The 21,512-nt window shown below is 37.5% G+C and overlaps 1 protein-coding gene across 3 annotated transcripts in view; it reads right to left on the reverse strand.

Moving 5' to 3' along the window:
- Positions 1-21,512, reverse strand: part of LOC122823792 (disintegrin and metalloproteinase domain-containing protein 12-like) — a 98,264-nt gene that overhangs the window by 60,184 nt on the left and 16,568 nt on the right. For all 3 annotated transcript variants that reach the window (XM_044103783.1, XM_044103782.1, XM_044103781.1), the window contains 2 exons: positions 20,938-21,059; positions 16,404-16,477 (listed from right to left, as the gene is read on the reverse strand). Coding sequence is in view for 2 of the 3 variants with exons in the window: in XM_044103782.1 (XP_043959717.1) it covers positions 16,404-16,477; positions 20,938-21,059 (196 nt within the window). In the remaining variant the exon portion in view is untranslated. The remainder of the gene's footprint in view (positions 1-16,403; positions 16,478-20,937; positions 21,060-21,512) is intronic.

A 21,512-nucleotide genomic window follows, 5' to 3' on the forward strand; every position in this document is an offset into this window, starting at 1 on the left:
TCTTTATTTAAGGCCAGATTTGTGTTTGTGTTCACTAATGTTCTCTGAGGCCTTTTCAAAACACCCTGATTTATACTGAGATTTAACTAGACCAAATGGGCTACTTTTTAATTATACAAACTTTGATGGTAATTGTTTGCACAGGTTTTTATTTATGGGTATCAGAGTAAAGAGGGCTAAATCTTAATGCAACTCATAGAAATACTTTCACAAGGCATGATAATAAAAGCCTATAGATAGAAAGTGGTTTATTTAATAATCTACTTGGCTTAGACTAATACACAGCCATAAGATTTATGTACAGCTTGAAAACACACTTTTTTGTGTTTTTCCCAATAATTACTTATGGTACTTTGTGTGTTGGATCATTGTGCCACAGGAGAGTAATTTAGAGAAAGCACAACAGAAAGGTGAGAGTAAAGTCATTCTTCGGTGCAGTCAGGTTATTAAAACAACTTCCAGGAAACCCATTAATTAAAACAGTTAGCAAAAGAACTGGCCCAAGGCAGCAGAGGTCAAGTATGAGCTGGATATTCACGGCAGCCTTGTGTTTTAACTAATAAGCAACAATGGGACTTCAGTTAAACCAATAATTATTTTCATGACTCAAAAAAACCCCACTACAAACACCTCAGGATGTTTGTACTTGTACACTCTTGCCCCATTTGCATTCCTTCAGCGAAATTAATAAATCAGGCACTTTTACCCGCTCATATAAAAATGACTCGCCTGCAATTAAAGCTGTAATGATGGCATTGAAAGGAGGAAGAAAAACAACAGACATTAATTTTCACTAGAACGTGTAGAAGGTCAGAATCTGAACATCTTTGCAAACATCTCTCCCTTCGGGTGAGTCAGGGATAAAATGTGTAATCACTGTATTATGCTCCATAAAGGATTCAAATTTTCCCTTCAAATAGTTTATAAGTATAGCAAACATATAATTGTAATAGTATGTAAAATGATGCCATTTACAATGAATCAAAATAGTTTTAGTCATATGCTTACATAAGCTGCATTATTTCCAGAAAATATTAGTGTTTTATTTATTTCTATGAACAGTCAGTTTCCCAAAAGGTTTTTATTGTACAATAATTTCTTAAAAAGCAAAAATTTCTGGGGAAAAAAATTACTTTGTGTGAATTTACTCTAATGTATACGTGTTCAATATAATAAACAGACTGAAAAACATTTATACTAGAATATTTCAAGGGCTTCTTTGCAAGTCGAACCATACCATATAAAGTAGTGTGAAAATCGTTTTTCACACTACTTAGCAACTCATATGACACCCTCTGCAATGTGATGAAAGCAACTTGCTGAAGTTTAAACCAAGCATCATAATGGAGAAGAAAGAGTATCTGGAATGGTTGTTGGTGCCAGACTCCCTGGTCAAATATCCAATTGTTACAAGCAACATAGGAATCCACAACAGGTCAATCATTCAACCATATGGGCTGCAATAGCAGGAAACAACACCAGTGGCCGCTCTTGCTTTGTTAGCTGACTGTTCTTGCACAGTTTCATCAAAGTTGGACAAACAATTAGAAAAACCAATACCAGTCTAGTGAGTCTCAATTTTAGGTGCAGTATTCAAGTTTCAAAGGATGGAATTTGGCTTTATTGAACATAAGCAGATCACTGTACTCCAGTGACGTCCACAGTGATCAATTCTCAATCCACCAGAGCTCTTTTAGAATGTGACAGAATGCCAGGTTTGCATCCATGATGCTCTAAAATATACATATATATGTATAGAAAGACTATTTTACTCCATCTGTCACCAAAAGCACTTTGACCACCTAAATGTATGTGAATTTACAATGTACTTGTGACCCCTTCACTAAGGAACTGTTCATGATTTAAAAACATAAAACAGTATCAGGGAGTCAGGCTTTGATTCCTCTGGGTCCCAGTACCCCACAGCACTCCACAGCCTCTTTATCAAACCCCAGCAGCTCTTGTTGTTGTTGGCAGCTTACTCCTATCATCAGAGCAGAAGGGATTATGGGATAGCGAGTGAGGAGGTTTACTACTGAGAAAAACTGAGGGAGACCCTTCTATGTCCCACAACCCAACTGGGAGTCTTGTCATAGACTCTATGACAAGATGACATATGCTGAGAGAGAAATGTGCAGGCTTATGTACAGGAAAATAGGAGACTGCTTTCAGATTTTGCCAGACAAAGCAGGAAACTTTCCCTTGCTTTTTCTTATGTTGTGCTAGTAAGTCACATCAATGTGGCGCCCTCAGCCCTCGTTGGGAAATGAGATGGGAAACCAAAAGCGTCTGTTTTGTGCATGCCATGTCGATAGAAGAGGTTTGCACTTTTTTTCCTTTTATCACTAAGCTTAACTTGATGATGAAAGAGGTGTTTGAACTCCAACTCCTACACAGGTTTCCCACTATCGCAATTTGAAGTCCTAAATGAGTCACTAGCGCAAGGAGAAAGTCGGCAACAAAATCGACCAAAAGTTTAGAGCGAGAAGAAGTCTTGTCTGGGTTTTTCCATCACCATTTAATTGAAGTTAAGGCAGTTATTTCGGTCCAATAACTTTTTCAGGCAAGAACATTGCTCTCCAAGAAGATAAATACAGCGTCTTGGAAAAATATTATTCTCTAAACTTTTTCACATTTTACCACACAGACGTCAATACAATTTGTTAGGACAGACCAACACAAATTAGGGCATAATTGTGAAGTGTAACCAATTTATGGTTTTTAAAAGATTAAAAATAGCAAAAACTAAAAAAGCTGCCGTTTGGCCATGTCGGAGATCCATAGCTGAGGTGGGAGAATCTGACAGGGCAACTATTAGTTTTACACCCCACAAGTATGACCTTTATGGAACAGTGGCGGGAAGTAAGCTTTGTTGAAAGAAAGATTTATGATCGGTGTGAAACTTTTCATAAGCCATAGGGGAACACTAAGGGGAAAAAAGGGGAAAAAAACTGTTCTGTTAGATGAGGCTAAAACTAGTCTTTTTGTCCTTTGCATCCAAGTCTGAAGGAAAACCAACACTCTCACCACCCTGAATGCACCATCTCTCCTGTAAAACATGGAGGTGGCCTCATCATGGTGTGAAAATGCCTCTCTTCAGCAGGGACAGACCCTTCTGTCCCTAGGTTGATGTTTTAGGACGATCAACCTAAACAAAGAAATACAATGGCGATAAGATCCATAGTCATGTGCAGTCAAAGTACAGAACCAAATTCAGAATTCAGAATATGTGGCAAGCTTTAAAAATGAATGTGTACTGATCATCCCCCTCCAATTTGAAAAGGGTTGATCTGTTCTGCCTGGAAGAATCAGAAAAACTGTCTGTTCTTGAGATGTGTAGGCCCCAAAAGACTTGTAGCTATGATTACAGTGTAAAGTGGTCTGTATTGACTATTTGGGATGATTGCAAATACATCCCAAAATGTTCACATTTCTATTTGTAAAAAAGGTTCAGAACTGTGTGTTCATTTGTGTTGGTCCATGACAAAATATTCCAATGAAACATATTGACATTTATGGTCGGAATGTAGCAAAATGCGGAAAAAAAAAAAAAAGAAAAAAAAGCAAGCAATGCAAACAGTGAATTATAGTCAAACAGAAGGAGTAAACATCTCTCCCATAAGCTGGTGGAGACATAATCCAGTCAGACCACATCTAATTGACCATCTGATGACCACACAACTTCTTGACTCGGACTGTGACCCCACATCCAGATAACACGGGTCACAAAAGGGTCAGTGGACTGTGGGAGTAGGAGAATGGGATGGAGGACGCGCCAAGCGAGCATTCGCTCCCAGCTGACACTTACTCACACTGCAACTCCAGTAAATCTATTAGTCTGACTGTCAAAGGGGGGATGGAAGCCAGGACGGAGAGTTTGGACCGACATGGTCAGCAAGAAAAAGAGGTCGAAAACCTCGACTGCTTTTTGTTTATCCCCTTTCGCAATCCAGAGCCTTACAAAAAACAGATATCACTTGAATTTATGGATAGCATTTGCTCAAAAAAGTGAAAGAGAACAACTGGAAGGAATAGAAGAGAGGAGAAAGAAAAATAGTGAGAAAAAAGCATAGCACTAAAACAATTTTTTTGTGCAACAAAGCCATCCATAATTTTTAATGAGGACACTTTTGCATATTGCAGATCATACCATTATAGACTTTTATAGTTATTTCTGGCAGTTCACACTCACATGACAGATTACACCTTACACCTCTGCTTTTTTCTGAAGTGTGAAAACAAAGCAATATTCCTTCAGGGCATACAAATCAAATAACTAAAGTCAGTGTGTGCATTCATGCTCTACTTTCATAGCTCTATCAGATAAGCCACAGGAGACAGTTATTTTATGTTGCTAGTCATTTCCTTCATGTCTTAGCACAACACTTTTGGCATAATTACAGGTTTTCTGTCAAGATGCAGGTCTACATGTTTGAATACTGGTAGCATATATGGACACTCTGCTCTGACACGTTGTGCTTGGTTATTTTTTCTTTTATTTATAATCATAGTTGCCGACATATCAGCTGTAAAAATAAGACAGAGTGACATAAAACTGCAAGTTTCAAGAAATGTTGTAGGCTTTTCATTTTCACATGTGTTTAAATATGTTGTGATAAATAGAGCAAGATGTTAAGAAAAATAGTTTTCTGATATATTAAATAAAAGATGAACGTTGCCACCATGCAGCAATTGATACAAGGTCAGCTTAAGTTACACACTTTATATTCAAAAAAAGAGACATCTTTATGTGCAGGAGCCTTGATACACACAGCTCCTTGAGGATGTAGCAAGCCGTGGCTTGAGAGACCACCGCTTCCCTTAGATTTCTATTGAAATCTACTGGCAGGGGGGCTAAAGAAAAGATCTACCAGCAGGAGCTCAGAGACTCCTGTGGCCTGATGAAAAAAAAAAAAAGTTTAGAGAGGAGAGTAAAAGAAACATTGTCCTACATAAAAGGTCTCTTTAACCAAGACTTGGAGTTGAAAGGTCAGTAACAATATTTTTTTCAATTTTTTTAGTCTGTTAAAAATGTTTTTTGTTTTCTTTTTTGGACTTTACCCATTTCTCTACATCATATTGGTAAATACAAGAACTTCTTTCACTCTCAAAAGCCATTTTTTCTTTTAAATTATGATTAAAATGATCTGTGTGCTCAGTATATATATATATATATATATATATATATATATATATAACTATAAAAACAGGGCTTGAACAAGTTCAAGTCAAGACTGTCTTGAACAATGATATATTTTTTTTAAATGATGAGTCAAGAGTCTTCAATGAATTTTTAGAAAAGACCTTACAAGGACCATGCTCTTTCTGATTTTTGATAGTGATAATTTTCTGAGTTACCAGTGGTCAAGTAGTCAACTATCAGGGACTCTGAAACTGCCATCAGTTGGACATAGAATTTAAAAAGTAAATAAACTATAAGTAGTGCTATGTTGTCAAAGGTTTGACTAAAGCATGTGATTTTACAGTCCTGATTCGGTAACCATTTTCAGGTTCGAACCTGGAGAAAGTCAAGATCTGTTTGTCCTGTCTGTCTCTGTTTGTCTTGTCTGTCTCTGTTTGTCTTGTCTGTCTCTGTTTGTCCTGTCTGTCTCTGTTTGTCCTGTCTGTCTCTGTTTGTCCTGTCTGTCTCTGTTTGTCCTGTCTGTCTCTGTGTTGCCTGCGACAGACTGGCGACCTGTCCAGGGTGACCCCTCCTCTCACCAGAACGTTCGCTGGAGATGGGCACCAGCACTCCTCCTGACCCCACTAGGGACAAGGGTGTACAGAAAATGGATGGACGTGTTAAATACGTTTTTATTAACTTTGAATCTCAACATTTTAACATCCAAAAACTTTTAACACATGAAAAAAAAAAAAAAAAAAAAAAAAACTCACCTAAGGGAAATAGCAAAGGTAAAGCTACTTACATACACTTAACTGTTGTTGCTCTGGGGATGCACATTTACAGGTGTGAACATGAAAACCATAACACATAATAACACTCAAATGATTTTGTGCTTTCCACCTTAAAGAGAGAGGCAAATTATTATAAGACCTTTCCAGCGTGACTACCAAATTAATTAGGACGATGGAGTCCAACTTCTTAATTACATCTCTAAGCCTGGAAATTATTGATGACTCTGAGAAGGTAATTCAAAAGAGGGAAGCTTCATCCAAAAGTCCCCTTTTGAAGGAAGCAGTTAAAAGGTGCTGGCTATGAATGAAATGAGCCCATTTCTAAGGCCCGTCTTTGAAAATAATGAATCATAGTATACCATGGCCTTGCAGCCACAAGCAGGAGGAGAGACGGTACAAAGGAGAGGGTTAAGTATCAGTTCATTCCTCCTTCAGGTTTGGTACTTGTGAATAAATTTTACAACATTTTATATGTTTATCTATTCTAGATGGCAGAAAGTATAAAAATGGTCCACAAAACTGATCCGATAAAGGGGTTTTCTCCCAATGAAGGCTGTAATTTTTAGTGTTTATGTTCCAAAAGGCAATCTTGAGATTAAAATCAAAGTGGTTAAGTGTCAAAAACTGAAGTCCCCTGAACATAGTCACTTATGACAGATTAAAAAAAAAAGAAGTCAAGACTTTCACACTCTGACAGATATACAATATTTGACTGCATCTTTATTTCATTTCATTTCATTAGAGACAACAAATATCACTTTAAACCTGGAAAGCAGAATTATATTATTTTGGACTCAGATGTATTCTGTCAGTGTAAATTTACAGTAATTCCACTCTATGCTTCCTTTAATATAAGATGTAGAGGACATAATTATCAGATTTTAATTTGTTGTCCTGATTACAGGAGCATCAATCTCTGGAATGCATGCAAAGCTTGTTGGTAACTACGCCTTTTTGTGCCCTAGCACAATGGCTGGTACCTAGTTTTAAGTCAAAGCAGGTAGTGAGGAACAAGTGAAGCTCTGATAAGAAAATGCTCCATCTGTAAAGCTTGATTAGATACAGTTCTTGCCTCACTCATGGATTAATGGAAAGAGAAAAGTTGTTTACAGTTTATTAAACAGACTCTGTGTGGCTTAAGAACAACAAGAAGAAAAACAGGGTCACAGAGTTGTATTTTAGCCACAGAAGGTTGTTTTTTTGCGTGTGGTGCCTTTAGCCTTCTGTTTGTTTAGCTTCCCAGGACAGGCTGCTTCCCATCTGTGTGTGTATGTCTTCATGGAGAGGCACAACAAATCAAAAATAATCAGCAGTTCAGTCTGCTATATGTAGTCTAATAAACAGCTAGAGTGTCTTGATAAAGCATTTTTAACGCTTGAACTTTTCCACATTTTGTCGTGTCACAACCACAAACTGCAATATCTGTGTGTTACAACAACACAAAGTAGCTTGCATTTACAAAGTGTGATGAAAAGAATACATGGGTGTTTTTTTTGTTGTTTTTTCAATAACAGTCTGAATTTGTGTGCATGTGTATTTAGGCCCCCTAATTCAGTATTTTGTAGAAGAATCTATTCCTTTCAGTTTTTTTTGGTTTTGTCTCTACCAGGTTCTTTTCAAGAATTCCAAGTCAGATTGGATTCAGAGGATTTTTGAACAGCAATTTTAACAAATTCAGAATTTGATTGAGGTCCTGACTGTGACTATACCATTCAATCACAAACCATTTTCAAATAAACTGTTTATAACTGATTGTTTATTAGCCTTGCCCTACTGAAGGGCAAACATCAGCCACAAGTATTACGCCCACTGCAGCCTGAACCAGTTCTCTCCCAGTATTGTCCTGTACTTAGTTACATCACACTTCCAACTCTGCTGAAGAAAATCATCCACCCAGTTTAATGTATCCTCCTGTTTCACTGTGGGGAATGTGTGTTTGGATTCAGTGTGAGTTTTTAATACAACATTAATATTAACAGTGCTGCATCCCCCTGAGACACTTTTGGTCAGTTTTTAAGAGTCAATTAAAGCTCCTTCTTGCCTAAACAACAGAAGATGCCTCATAATTATGCACACCTTGATAAAAGGGTGTTGACCTCTTTAGGCCACACCCTCCTTCTTTGCAAATACACATCACCTGTTGTCCTTAAATTAATTAAGCATTCCAGTTTATCCAGGTTGGGGTTAAAAAATGTGGCTAACAAATGAAGACACAGTCATAATTCTCACTCGCCTAATAATTGTGCACACAGTGCTGATCAAGAATTGAGTTACTTGTTGCAGATAAAGATGCAGCCAGACCTCACACTTTTGAGACGTTTTCTGTCCAAGTCATCTCTCGATAGAAAACAGCACATTTAAATATTGGCATAAAGACATCTGGGTGTGTTCCTTTTGTGTTGTTTTTCGTTTGCCTCGCTGCACAATAGACTGCACAAGATAGATAGCATTCCGCTAAGCACCTTCAGGCTAAACATGATCAGCAGGAATACCCCTGAAGTGCAAGCAACCAGAAACATTCTCCATCCAGCTGATGAGCCAAGGGCCTCTTTCACAATGATCCTGTAGTCCATTGCAAATTTGAGCTACAGATGGAGTGCATGCTGCATGTTTAGCTTGGGACCCATCTTGCATGCCTGGAGGGTGGACAAAACATTCAGAACTACAAAGCAGTAAAATTTCTCAGCCTGAAGTGGACCCAACTCCCCAAGATAACAGCCAACTAACTGTCCCCACTGGAATAGCAGTATGCGACTCAATGGGTTTTTGTGTATGCCCTGTTTGCAGGAAGCCGAGTTTTTAAGGTATATTAAATGGTCAAAGATCCAGGCACGCTTTACTTGATCATATAAAAGCTTGACAGTATATGTCCTCCTCGATTCATGCCAATTCAATTCATTATCTTAGTCTTTTTTATAAAACAGTTCCATCATGCAGCCAGGACTTTCTGGTTAAAGACACTGCATTTCAAAAGAGCATTTTTGGTTAAGTAAAATAAATGGTCTCTGTTTGCTTTGTCCTGAAGTTTGTACAGAACATCTTTCAGCTTTAAATCACATTATCAACACACAAAGTTGGCTGGCCCTTACATACGTTGGTCGTTCAGGTGTTCTCACTACCTCTTTTGTTGAATCAGAGGGGACTGCTGACCTCAACTTCCCTTGCCATCTCCATCCTTTAAACCTGCTCAAAATGCATTTTAAATGGTTTGTGAAATGACCTAATAAACACCTCTACAAAAAACTCAACCTTTATTTAGCGTATTTCAACTGAAAATACAAAAAAAAAAAAAGAGAGAGAGAGAAGATTTGTTCATCAGAACATCTGAGTTGTATTAACAAAACATCAACTGTGATGCAATGAGGAAAGTCTGAGACTTATTACTTTGCTACTCAGAAATCTGGGACAATTCCAGAAGACATTTATGCATGCAGCTGTATGGAATAAATTGACCCAACCACTTTTAGATTAATTTAAGCATTTAGTCCTCAAACGGATGTAAAACTAAGCAGTTGTCTCCTGGAGAGAGCTTTATTTTAAAAACACACCAGTTAATATGTGCATAAAAATCCTTTCAGCAGTCATTCTTTTAAGCAAAAGTTAGAAGTCAGTTGAGGCAGGGACACATGCTGACATTTAGCTCAAGGCAGCAGGCGCCCTTTGTAAGATTGTCCAGGGATGCACTAGGAATATCTGAAGCTTAGGTTTCTTGCCTCTGCAACCACTCATGCCAAGAAAGAAGATACACCAGAGAATGCACCGTATTTCAAGAAATGCCAGGAGTTTTCATCATTTTTAAAACTCTGCAAGTCTCATGAGTTCCACTGTCGCTACACGACTAACCATCACAGGAATAACCACTGAAAAATTTAAGTAAGGGCATCTAAAACACTCAGCATTGTGGAAATTTTTTATTCCAAGCTGAAAGAAATCTGCCATTGGCATTTTACTACAAAATTAGAAAAGATTCTTATACAAAAAAAAAAAGAAAGAAAAACACTGTTGCAGTTAGGCATCAGTGTTGCCTAAAAGAACATTTTTAAGCTGCACTAATTTGTAAAGGCACAGAAGAATAAGGGTCATTATTTAAAGTTAATAAAAATCATTCTTACATTAGAAAAAATAATCTGCATCCAAACTGGTTCCCAAGTATTTGTTTTTTAAAAGTTACTTAATTATGCAAATATGTAATTTGACATTATCGGGTCCAAAATAGAGCTCAAGAATAACTCTGGAAGTTTTACTGAAATACATACATGGTCCAGATTTTAATATTATATTTCCTCACCAGTAACCCTTAAGCTCAAGTGAAATTTCAGAAGCACCACCTAAAAACAACATAAATAAATAAATCCCTTCCTATGAAATAAAACTTCTGGGCATTTCATATGGCAAATTTTTTACTATTATCCCTAATAATCTACCAGTCATGTAGTAATGAAGACTAGGCACAAATTCAAACTGGAACTCTCTGCATCATCCAATTGGCGCGTCCCACCCATCGCCGCCGACCTATCAACGCTGGACCAAGCCACGTCACGTCCAATCACCGACCAATGGTCAGTTGATAAGGACCTCCATCCATTGCATCTTCTGCTTTCCAGCTGCCCTCAACCCTCCACCCCTTATCCACCTCCACTCTCCTGGCTCTCCAGTCACACATCATCCACTGACCTCCACCACCAGTGTCCGACCCCGGGGGATGACATTCCTAACCTACATCGGGAATGCTCATCCGAGCTTATTGCAATTCACAGCTCGATGTCCTCAGCCAGGACCCGAGCGCCAAAGAACTTTAATTCATGCATGTCAATAAACCTTTTTAATTGCTGCTTTTCTCCATCTGAGTCTCTCCATATAGAAAAGATAAAATGTAAAATAAATAGAGAAAACAGTATCCCTATTAATAGGTTATACCTGTGTTTATATGGATTTACTGTTAAATCCATAAATGTTCTGTATGGTAAAATTGTTTTAATAGCATGATTAAATGTTTAAATTATTATTAATACTACTATTCTTGCTGATGACTAATTACTAATATTAAAATGCTGCTAGCAGGCACGATGCTGTTGCTGCATTTCATCTTTTCACATTTCAAAATGTGATACCAAATAATATGGGTTTTACTTCCAAATACTGATTCCAAAAAACAGTATTCCTGGAATATTAGTTGCGGAAAATACAAGACGTTCATTTATTTAAATATCCTCACCTTTTAAAACTCTGAGTGTTTCATGTCAGAAGTGGATCTGTGCATATCATAAATGAGCTCCAGTTGATTTCACATCTAATTTTCATCAGAAACATGGAGCTGTCATGTAACAAGAGAATCTTAATACTTGCTTCTTATGAAAAATTAAGCAAAAGTTCAAAGGGCTGAGATAAATGAGAGCACAGTGACATATGCACTTCTCTGCTCAACTAATAAGCTTTCAGTCTATAAATAATTCTGTCACTCTTGACAGTTTGTTTGTCTCAGCCTTATTCCTTGGCCTATTGATGTCTTTACTGTTGTCTTCAATATTGTCTTTGTCAACTTTTATTAAACTGGATTTAATACAGACATTAATTCCTGAAACTTTGGCTGTTCTCTACAATTCTGTCTGTCAATGTACATTTGATGAACTCCTCTAGGAAATGTATCCCCTATCTGGGATTTGTTTTGTTTTACCATATTTGGTCAAAATCCTATTTCCTACATTATTCTTAACTCAAAATGACAAAAAAAAAAGCTGTAAAAAATTCCACTGAATATTTTTGCAAGATGCTGATTAACCATTATTCCTCTTCATTTCAGGTAATTAGATGACATCATTCTAAAAATGTAGGTCAGATGTAGGCCATCATAAAAATAAAATAAAAAACATCTGGTTTTTATGATTCTTAGAAAAGCAAGGATAATAAAGGCAAACAAAAAACTCTACGTTACACCAAAGTGTAATGAGATGAAAATTAAAGCAGACTATATATACAGAACATGTAAGCCACTGTGACAAAAGTATGCAAGCGCAATGCAAATGTAATAACAACTGCTCTGTAATGTTATAATGTTATCTTATAACCATTCACACTCTGTCTGCACAGTGATGGATGTTCACTGCCCTTGCGATGCCAAATACACAAGGGCATGACCAAAAAAAGGCTGACATGACAAGTTAGACTAATTTTTATGATGTTCAGGTAATAATGATTTAGGGATTTTCATATGCTACAATAGAGCACTGAATTTGAAACCCAAGTTGATCTGGTGACTGTTGGATGTGATATAATGCGCTTTTCAGTCAATCAGAATTTGCTTTACAATGATGCTCATTTGATATATTAAAAGCACCTTCTGAAAATAGAACATTTTAGTTACGTATTAAACATACTTTTCAGTAAACCTTCATGTCTGTTTTAATTTTTTTTGTTAGTTTGATGTAATTTGCTAATCTTTAATATGTTTCCATTGACCTAAAATGGAACATCATCATAACTAACAGAAATAAATACTTGAAAACCAAATTCTGCATACAACTAATCCAGATAATGCGTTTCATAGAATTGAATTTTGAAAATAAATTAACTTTTCTGTAACAATTACAGAAACCGCAACATACTGGCTGTAGCGATATTATTTTAATATTGTCAGAAGAAAATTGATAACGTAGACCACAATACACCCAACTACATATCAGTTGGAGGATTCATTTAAGTTTTTTTTGTAGCAATATCTTTGTAGCAATATTGCAATATTTGCAATATTGTTTTGATATTTTTTAATCTTTGTTAATACCCCGTTGAGTTAATAAGTAACAATAGACTTTTGAGTTTCTATGGCGTGTGAAGATAGACAGTAATAATATTCCACCACTGGCTAAACATCTCATAGCATGTTTAATTTGACTTCTAGGTATGTCAGCCTTCCAAAGATTTTAGGGAAAATTTCATTGACATAATTTGTTGGAAATTTTGTATTTGTTTCTTTGATCTTATCCTGATAGGTAGAAACTTGCCTGACTAGTCTGAAATTGTACCATAAATGGAAATGCTCACATTGCTTAGTTTGGAAAGGTACCACTATTGGTTTCTTATGTTGAAGTTGCTTAGTTTGGACCTGAAAGGTTGCAGTTTTGATTCATTGCTTCACAGAAAATCTTTCTGGCCTGTTTACATAGCTGTGAGAAAATTAGAGCTGACTTTTCTTGTGCTTTTGGGTCGGCGGTGGTGTACGTCTTGGAGTTCAGGAAGGGAGGCCTTCGACTTTTTGTACGTGCTTAGCTGTGGAAAGTGAAACCTCTAAAGTAGCAAGCCTCGCTGCAGGCCTTTTGTAGTCAAGGGTTTTTGACCACTTGCCATCCCAGGAATTTGGTGCAAAGTGTTGATAGCTTCCTCTTTACTCCATTTCCATGTGGTCGAGTCAATCTTCCATCTTCTTTAAACTTTGAAAAACTACAATCGCTGTCCTTGTGTACTCTTTCCCTTGTTCGAGCAAGACAGTTTTTTATTTTTGTTAGCTTTTACAATTACAATTTTCTTGACTCATACAATTCTATCATGCAATGAAAAGTCACCACTAAAAGTCCAGGTGTTTGAGGTGTTCGATTACTTGATAAAAATAATAAAAACCCTAATCAGTTGCTCACATGTACCAGAGACCCAAGCTGATTTCGGTGTGCTCTTCATAATTATATTCATGGAACAGAAATTTTTGACATTGCAGTAATTTTTTTAAATTAATATTTATTTTTGAGCAAGGGATCAAATGGGATTCAATCTTTGTCCAAAATGGAAATCTATCTGGCATATTTTCAGACAAAATTTCCACCAAATCCAAGATGACTAAAATGTTACGGTTTAGGTTTGTTTCCATGCTTTAAACTGGAAAGATTGCAAATATAATTATAACCATTTTGACAATATTCTTTGTCAACGTTTTGCTTTAGAATGTTTGAGTTTTCTCTCTTATACAATCTTTATTTTTGTATGCTTTTCCATTAAATGGTCTGGTTTATATTTTGTAATTTTTAGATTATAGCTTTCTTGGGAGAAATAGAAGCTAGTATAGCACAACTCTCTGAAACACTAATGAACTGTGCAAAGGTTGCAAAGGTTTCATACCCTTTAAACTTTTCCTAAGTTATTTTACTACCACGATGTACTTTCAGTGTACTTTGTTGGTATTTAGTGTGATGAATCATCAAGTAGTCCATAATTGCTACGTGAAAGGAAAATGATACATGGTGCAGAATGCATTTCAGTGAAGCTCCCCACACAAAGTTAATCATTTTGCTGCCATTTCCAGCCACAAGCCCTTTGAGACTAGTCTTTTACAGCCTCCTTTCATCCAGAATCACCATGTATTTAGCATAAGCTAAATACATTCATCATCCCATCAACCCTAACCAGTTTGTCTGTTTCTGCTGAAGAAAAGATGCCATCATGTTTTACAGTGTGGATGGTGTGTGGGAAACAGCAAAGCAGACATTTTGTGCTTTTCTTTCAACAATAACTTTCTTCCTGCCACTCTTTCATTGCCCATTCCAGATTTCTGGGGTGTTCTACTACAAGTTGTCCAATTAATAGATTCTCCCAATTAATCTACGGTATGTATCTTTGTAGCTTCTTAAAAGCTGAAATGGCTTCTTCTCCAACTTTTAGGTGTGTGTTTATTTAAGAGTATTAGAGTAAGGGAGGCAAAATACAAAGACATTTCTATTTAATTTATTAGATTCTTTTGTAAAAATAATGTGGAAACCATTTATATATATATATATATTTTACTTTCATTCCTCGATTATGTGCTACTTTTTGTTGGTCACCTGAAAAACATTTGAGGCTGAAACGTGAAAAGATTTGAAAAAGTGAAAATCTCAGTACATTAGCAAAGTGCTGCAAGACCACGCAGCACACATCCGGCTTCTCGGTGCAAATTAAACAATCATGCCCAGCCCTGCTGCATGCCTCCCATGTGATTTGTTGCCACCTACTTTTATTAACTGCAACCTGAAAAAAAAAAGAAAGAAGAAAAAAATACAACAAACTAGACTTTCAATTCACATCATTTCATTCCCAACCCACAGCTTCTTTTCCCCTTCGTCTACGGATGCTGACTGTGTTTGAACAACTGGATTTCATCAGCAGCATGCAGTCAGTCTGCCAGCAGCCTCTGACAAGAAGCTTCACTAAATGTCAGCACAGCAGGCTCAGCGCTGGCTGTGACACGCTGATCTAGACAAACACTCTTATCCGCACACATCCTCTTTCAATCATTGTCCTCCAAAGTGTTTTGTTTTCTTCAACAGGCATAAAATGTGTTGTGCTTTTATGAGGTATTAGTTCATTATCTGACAGGACACTTTTTGGCTGTAATCAAACCTTAAATTCCAGACGTGCTCCAAGTGCTGACAGTATATTTGGACAGATTATTATTTATAATTCATCGGCGCCTGTTTGAGAAAAGCATTAAAAGCGCTTCATCATCTCTGTTCTTCTTGGAATTGGATCGGTAGACTTTTAGGTGAATGCAAAGGAGATTCATATGGGTGGACTGCGGCTTAGAACAATCTGACAATCTGCGAGGCAGCTCTGCAAAATCCCCACCTGTGCAAAACGAGAGAATTCGCCAGGGAATGAGTGTGATTTGTAATGAAAATATTTCCAGAGTAGGTAAGCCATAAAATTGCAGTTTCCGGTGTTGAAGTATTTGTCCCGCAGTTTGCAGGTGGAATTTACATACATTAAGTCTGGGAAACAAGTGAGAATCATGGTTGACAGTGGCATAAAAACCCATTCGCTCTCCCTTGCTTGGCCTTCCCTCCTCCTCTTTTTCTCTCTCCATCACGCAGACAGCTCCGCTTGTTCGTGGTTGCTCATGTGTGGCAGCAGAGCTGGATGGAAAACATATTGCTCCATCAATCACATCCCATTCTTCCTCAGCTGCAAACTCAGCTGCAAGACTGTCTGAGGCTGTGAGGCCACACAGAACCGTGCAAAGATGATAAACATTCATTCAAACACATCGCAGCTACGACTCTATCAAAAAAACCGCGTGCACGCCGGTGACCTGATCTCTTTCAAATGATTTCACTCCCCTCCTCTCCCCATGTGTGCCAGTCCCTAGGTTGACGGAATCTTAATGCACAGCGTGTTGAGTGTCTTCTGTGTTCAAAGAAAACCTCCTTCTCCCCCGTGTAATGCTGGTGGATCAAATGGAAACACAGTGCAAGAAGAAGGAGGAAGATGTCGACTTTTATCAACGTCTGGTTAATGTATTCAGGAATTTCTGTCTTTCAAGTCTTTGTTTCAGCACACAAAAGCGTAAAGCACACAGAACACTACAATGCCCACACCAGCAGAGCAAACTGAGTGAGCAAAATTCTCTCTCCCACCCCCCTTTTCTTTTTTCTGGGGTATGGTTTTAGCCCCCGGGCAGCGCATATGTCACCTATTTGTACTCCAGTCAGTTAGAAGTCGGGACTGAGCGTGAACAGAGGGGCACTTACTCGTTTTTCTCCAGAGCCAGGACCAGCTGCTCTCCTTCCACCACCACCGAGAGCTTCAGCGACACAGGGTGACTCTAAAGAGACAACACAAATGAGAAGTGATGTGCGAATCAGCCTGAAATCTGATAACCAAACATGCTGAATGAAAAAAAATATGCCCAGTTTTATATTTTGTATAAAGCCTTTTTTTAATTTTCAAGAAAAACCTATTTTCAAAGTAGCATACAAGATAAGCATATTTTAATAATAAAAAATAGCTAATGCAAAACATGTAGTACCTTGGAGAAGCTTTAGAAGCATTTTAGCTGTGATATTTTGTCACATTACAACCACAAACATTACAGTAATTTAAAGGGGCTCTTTATGGTAGATCAAAGTCAATTACTGTCTAATGGTAAAGTGGAGAAAAAAAATATTGAAATAAAAGTCTAACATCTGTGATATGAATTTGAATTCAGCCCCTCTGAATCAATATCTTGCAACAATCATCTTTTGCTGCAATTACTGTTGCAACTGTTTGGGGACGTGTCTCTACTGGCTTTGCACATTAATAGACAGAAATGTTTGCCTATTCCTTTTAAAATAGCTCAAGCATAGATGTGCTGGAGAAAATCTGTGAATATCCATTTTCAAGCACTGCCGAATATAATTCATTCTTCTTAAATTTAGGTCTAAGTTATTCCATCGCCTGAATATGCTTTGATGTAGACCGTATTATTGAAGCTCTGGCTGAATGTTTCATGTTCTCCTGCTGGGAGGGAAACCTTCTTCTCAAAACTTCTACAGTCTGCAACTGTTCTCCAAGCTTTGCCACGTATGCAGAGCCATCCATCTTCCTACAGTCTATGATCAGCTTTCCTGTTTTTGCTAAAAAAGAAAAAAAAAAAACACTCCCACAGCATTATGTTGCCACCACCTTATTTCACCATTGAGATGGTCTGTTTGGGCTTATTAGTTTCCTAATGGCATTTGGTATGCAGATGAAAAGGTTTAATTTTGGTCTCATCCGACAAATGGATTTTGTTCCACATGTCTCACCCTGCATGGCTTACGCTAAACATGACTTCTTATGGCGTTCTTTGAACAATTCAGCAATTCGGCAACAGCTGATTGAGCTACGCCATTTCCATTTTCAAACTGAACAGTGCTCTGCGAGATGCTCAGGGATACTGATTTATAGTCTAACCCTACTTTACACTTCTCCACAATTTTATCCCTGACCTGTTTGCTGTGTTCCTTCATCTTCATAATGCTGATTGCTCACTAATGTTCTCTAATAATCCTCTGAAGGCTTCATGGATTTATGCTAGATTGATTTACAGACAAAGGGACTCTATTAATCAACAGGATGACTTCTAAAGGAAGTTGGCTGTGTTCGGTGTAATTTAAGGACTTAAAAAAAGAGAATACCGGGGGAAAAGTACTTGCGTATGCATGGAAACAACTTGTATCATTTTCCTTCCACTTAACAAGCAAGCTCTATCTTTTATTGCTATAACTAGCAGATTCTCTTAAAGCACAGTTAAGTTTGTGGCTGCACAATGTCAAAATGAGACTTAACAATAAAACCTTTGCGAAGGACAATAAAACACATTAAAATGATAAATAAAAGCAGGCTACATAAAAAAGAGAAATACGGCTATGTTTGTATAGGCACAGAAAAATCTGCAAATAGGTGAAACCAGAAATACTGATCCACAAATATACACAAGGGACCATTGAGTGGAGAATACTACTTTTCACCAAAAGCAGAATTTAAACCAGTCAATAGATCAGTCTGCCCACATCTGGCAGACTGACATAAACTGTACCAGATGTAGATCAGTACATCACTGTAGCTCATAAGTTATGATCTACAGTGTCAAATACTTTCAAAAAGACACATAACGGTAAAGCTGAAAAGTTCTTTTCAAGCAAGGCTTCCATAAAATCATTTAAAATTTTGTTGGAAGCAGTCAGTGCTTTGCCAGTGAATGAATAACCATTTCCCCAGTTTCTATGAAATTGTACGTTACCATGTTTTAAAATTACCAGAATAAATCAAACTAGTGCTGTGTGAGGCAGTAATGTCAACGTTTAAGCCCTTTTCTGTGGGAGTCAACTCCTTCAGTTATGCTAGAGCTTTGAGTGTGCCACCCAGCGCAGCGAGAGTATTTTCAAGATGAGCACTTTCAATACATGGAAATCGTTACGAAGACACTTTGTTTCTGAGAACAAGGGCTGAGAGGATTAGCTTTGTGGTTCTATTCTGTTTGACATTAATCCTGCAGAAAGCGGCAAGTACTCAAATGCCCTGAGTCACTCTGATACACTGACCATCTCGTTCAGAGTCAGATGGAGAGGTTTTGCATCATTTATATAACTTCTGTCAGTCACATTTTGTAACAGATGCAAACAAGACCACACAAACATTCAGTTTGGCAAAGAAGAAGAAAATTCTCCTTTCTCTCTCATGTTTTATGTTCCTTTTTTTATACACACATATATATATGGATGGATAGTTCAAACTGGGTCAGCTCCAGCAAAGAACACCGCTCTGGGTTAAGTGATCCATCACCCCTCATGAAGAAGAATGCCGAGTGGATCATAAGAGGATATGGAAGTGGAACACTTATGGGTAAAGGCGGTATCATCGCAAGCCTATTTTCCCTTCTGACAGGTTTCCATATCAGTGATTAGACTCACTCTGTTAAATCTGTACATGCAGAACCTCTTCTTAACTTCAGAGGGGAAAAAAGAGACTGTGCAATGTGTGGATGGACTTATTAGGAATTTCTGTATTTAAATGAGCACTCAGATTCACCTTTGTTTCAAGTACGCTATAATTCACTAATCAGAGATTTTGTTCTGGTTTTGGGGGGTAATATAATCCCAGAGAGACCTTGTCTGTTTGGTTAGGGCAAAACTAATTAATTCACGAATGAATTGATTCAATAACATAAACTGAAATAAATCAGGCTGTTTTCATATTTTCCTGGCAAGTATATTTATTTACGCAGGCTGTGATTAAAAACAAACAGCCGGGGAGGACATAATTTAAACATTTCCCTAATGATCTAAGGGGTCATATTGTGTACACTTCCTCCTCAACATCCACTGCAGCTGTTTACACAAAAATAAAGACTTCAACCTAAAGAAACAGCAGCAAATGTTGCTGCAGAACTGTACAGTGACATGTTAAAGTAATCATCCCCTCTTGATTTTTTTTTTTTTTTCAAATGTCACAATTCAACAGATTTAATTAAAATCAAATGGATTTATCTCCTGCTTAATGCAAAGAACTGTGAGGTGTTTAAATAAAATATAAAAAGCCTTGTAATGGTTGGAAATCTAGATAAAGCTGAAACGGACAAAATGAGAATGTTGAAAAATATATCTGGAGAAAAAAAATCTCCCTTGCCCTCCAAAAAATATATAATTTGTAGCAAGCGTCAAGCACCCAAAAATCAGAAATGTTTTCTGTGTTTACTCATCTCATCTTTAAACAAACTTGAAAAATCCTGACACCATTTGTGGAAGTTTGGTGCTCAGGAGGACTTTTTTTCTCATTGTTATTCTAATGACATAAAAGATTTTTCATTAGTTTTTATGTTTGTTTTCTTTTATTAAGTAGATGTATGTGAAGCACTTAAGAGCAGTCAATTTCTGGGTGTCTTTACTATGAAGAGCCCACTACCAAATAAACATAAATCTGCCAACATGTGGATGGCCCTTGCACAACCTGCACTCCTAAAATAAGTGAGTGAAAGTCTGTCACCAAATTTCTTCCTCTTTCTAATCATCTTCACCAGATCCAAATGGCTCAATTAATTGAGTTGCTGCCTTGACAACTCAATATTTATTAAGTGTATTAAACAACTGAACAAATTGCCCGGTGAATGTACTTTTATCAGAAAAATACTGAAAGTGTTTCATCCTCTTCAAAACTGAAACTGATAGCGAAGGTGCAGAAACATCCCACATAATTCAGATTCTTGGAAACTCTCTAGTGCAGACATGATATGCACATCTGCTCTAGAATGTTGGTAGCTTTGTGGTGGAATGACCAGGAAAGCAGCAGAAAAAAAAAACTATATGGCAAGCGCCACACATAATACTTGTCTTCTTGCTAATCTAACGTCAAAGGGCCTGTACTTGTATGGCATTTTATCTAGTTCAGACGACCCTGAGGCGCTTCACTCAGCATTCAGTCATTCACCTATTCATGCACACCTTCACACACTGATGGTGGCAAGCTGCTACATTGTAGCCACAGCTGTTCAGGGGCAGACTGACAGAAGTGCCGCCAGGCTCTCTGACCACCAGTAAGGTGGAAGAAATGTCCAACCACCATCGCCATTGCCCCAGTAATCTAACTTTAAGATAGGCAATATTGCATAGAAATACCTTAGCCTTATATTATTTGACAACTTTATGAGGCACACCTCAACATTTTTGAGTAAACACCAGAATCAACACTACAAAAACCTTTAACAGCATGTCAAGTCATATAAAGTAGAGCATACAAAATGCTTTTTCAGCTTCCAATATCTACCTGTGATGTGAGCTTGCTGACTGGTTTCCATTCTTGTCCAACAAGCTGAAGAGGCACCGTTGTCTCAGAATGTTTCGACTTTGTTGTTGATTCTTTTTCAACAACGACACCCAAAAGATTCCCTGTAAAAGACACAGAAGAAAAAAAAAACTTGAATGTTTCAGATTTCTCTTCAAAATCCCTCGACATTTGCAAATTTGTGACCACAAATGGTTGAACACCAGCAGCATATACAGCATAATTTTCCAAAGAAATTCCACTTCTTATTAAGCCCACGCATTGTGTTCATTAATAACATCAGTCCAAACCCTCACAGTAAAACAGCTTGCTAATCAAATGTGTCACTTTAACAGAATTACGGTCTTTAAATGTGTCACGGCTTTTGTGTTTCCCTGCCCACAAATAATGCCTTCTGCGTGCATTTGTTGGTCATGGCAACAATTATCAACACTGACATGCTGGGCATATGTCCACCTCCTTTTAAGAGGCTATCAGTGTAATGATGCCTGTCTACTCTGTCAAGCAGACATGAGCACAATTCCACTAAATAGCACCCTTCCACAGTGCAATGAGAG

Source organism: Gambusia affinis, linkage group LG20, assembly GCF_019740435.1.
Source record: "Gambusia affinis linkage group LG20, SWU_Gaff_1.0, whole genome shotgun sequence".
Lineage (NCBI taxonomy): Eukaryota > Metazoa > Chordata > Actinopteri > Cyprinodontiformes > Poeciliidae > Gambusia > Gambusia affinis.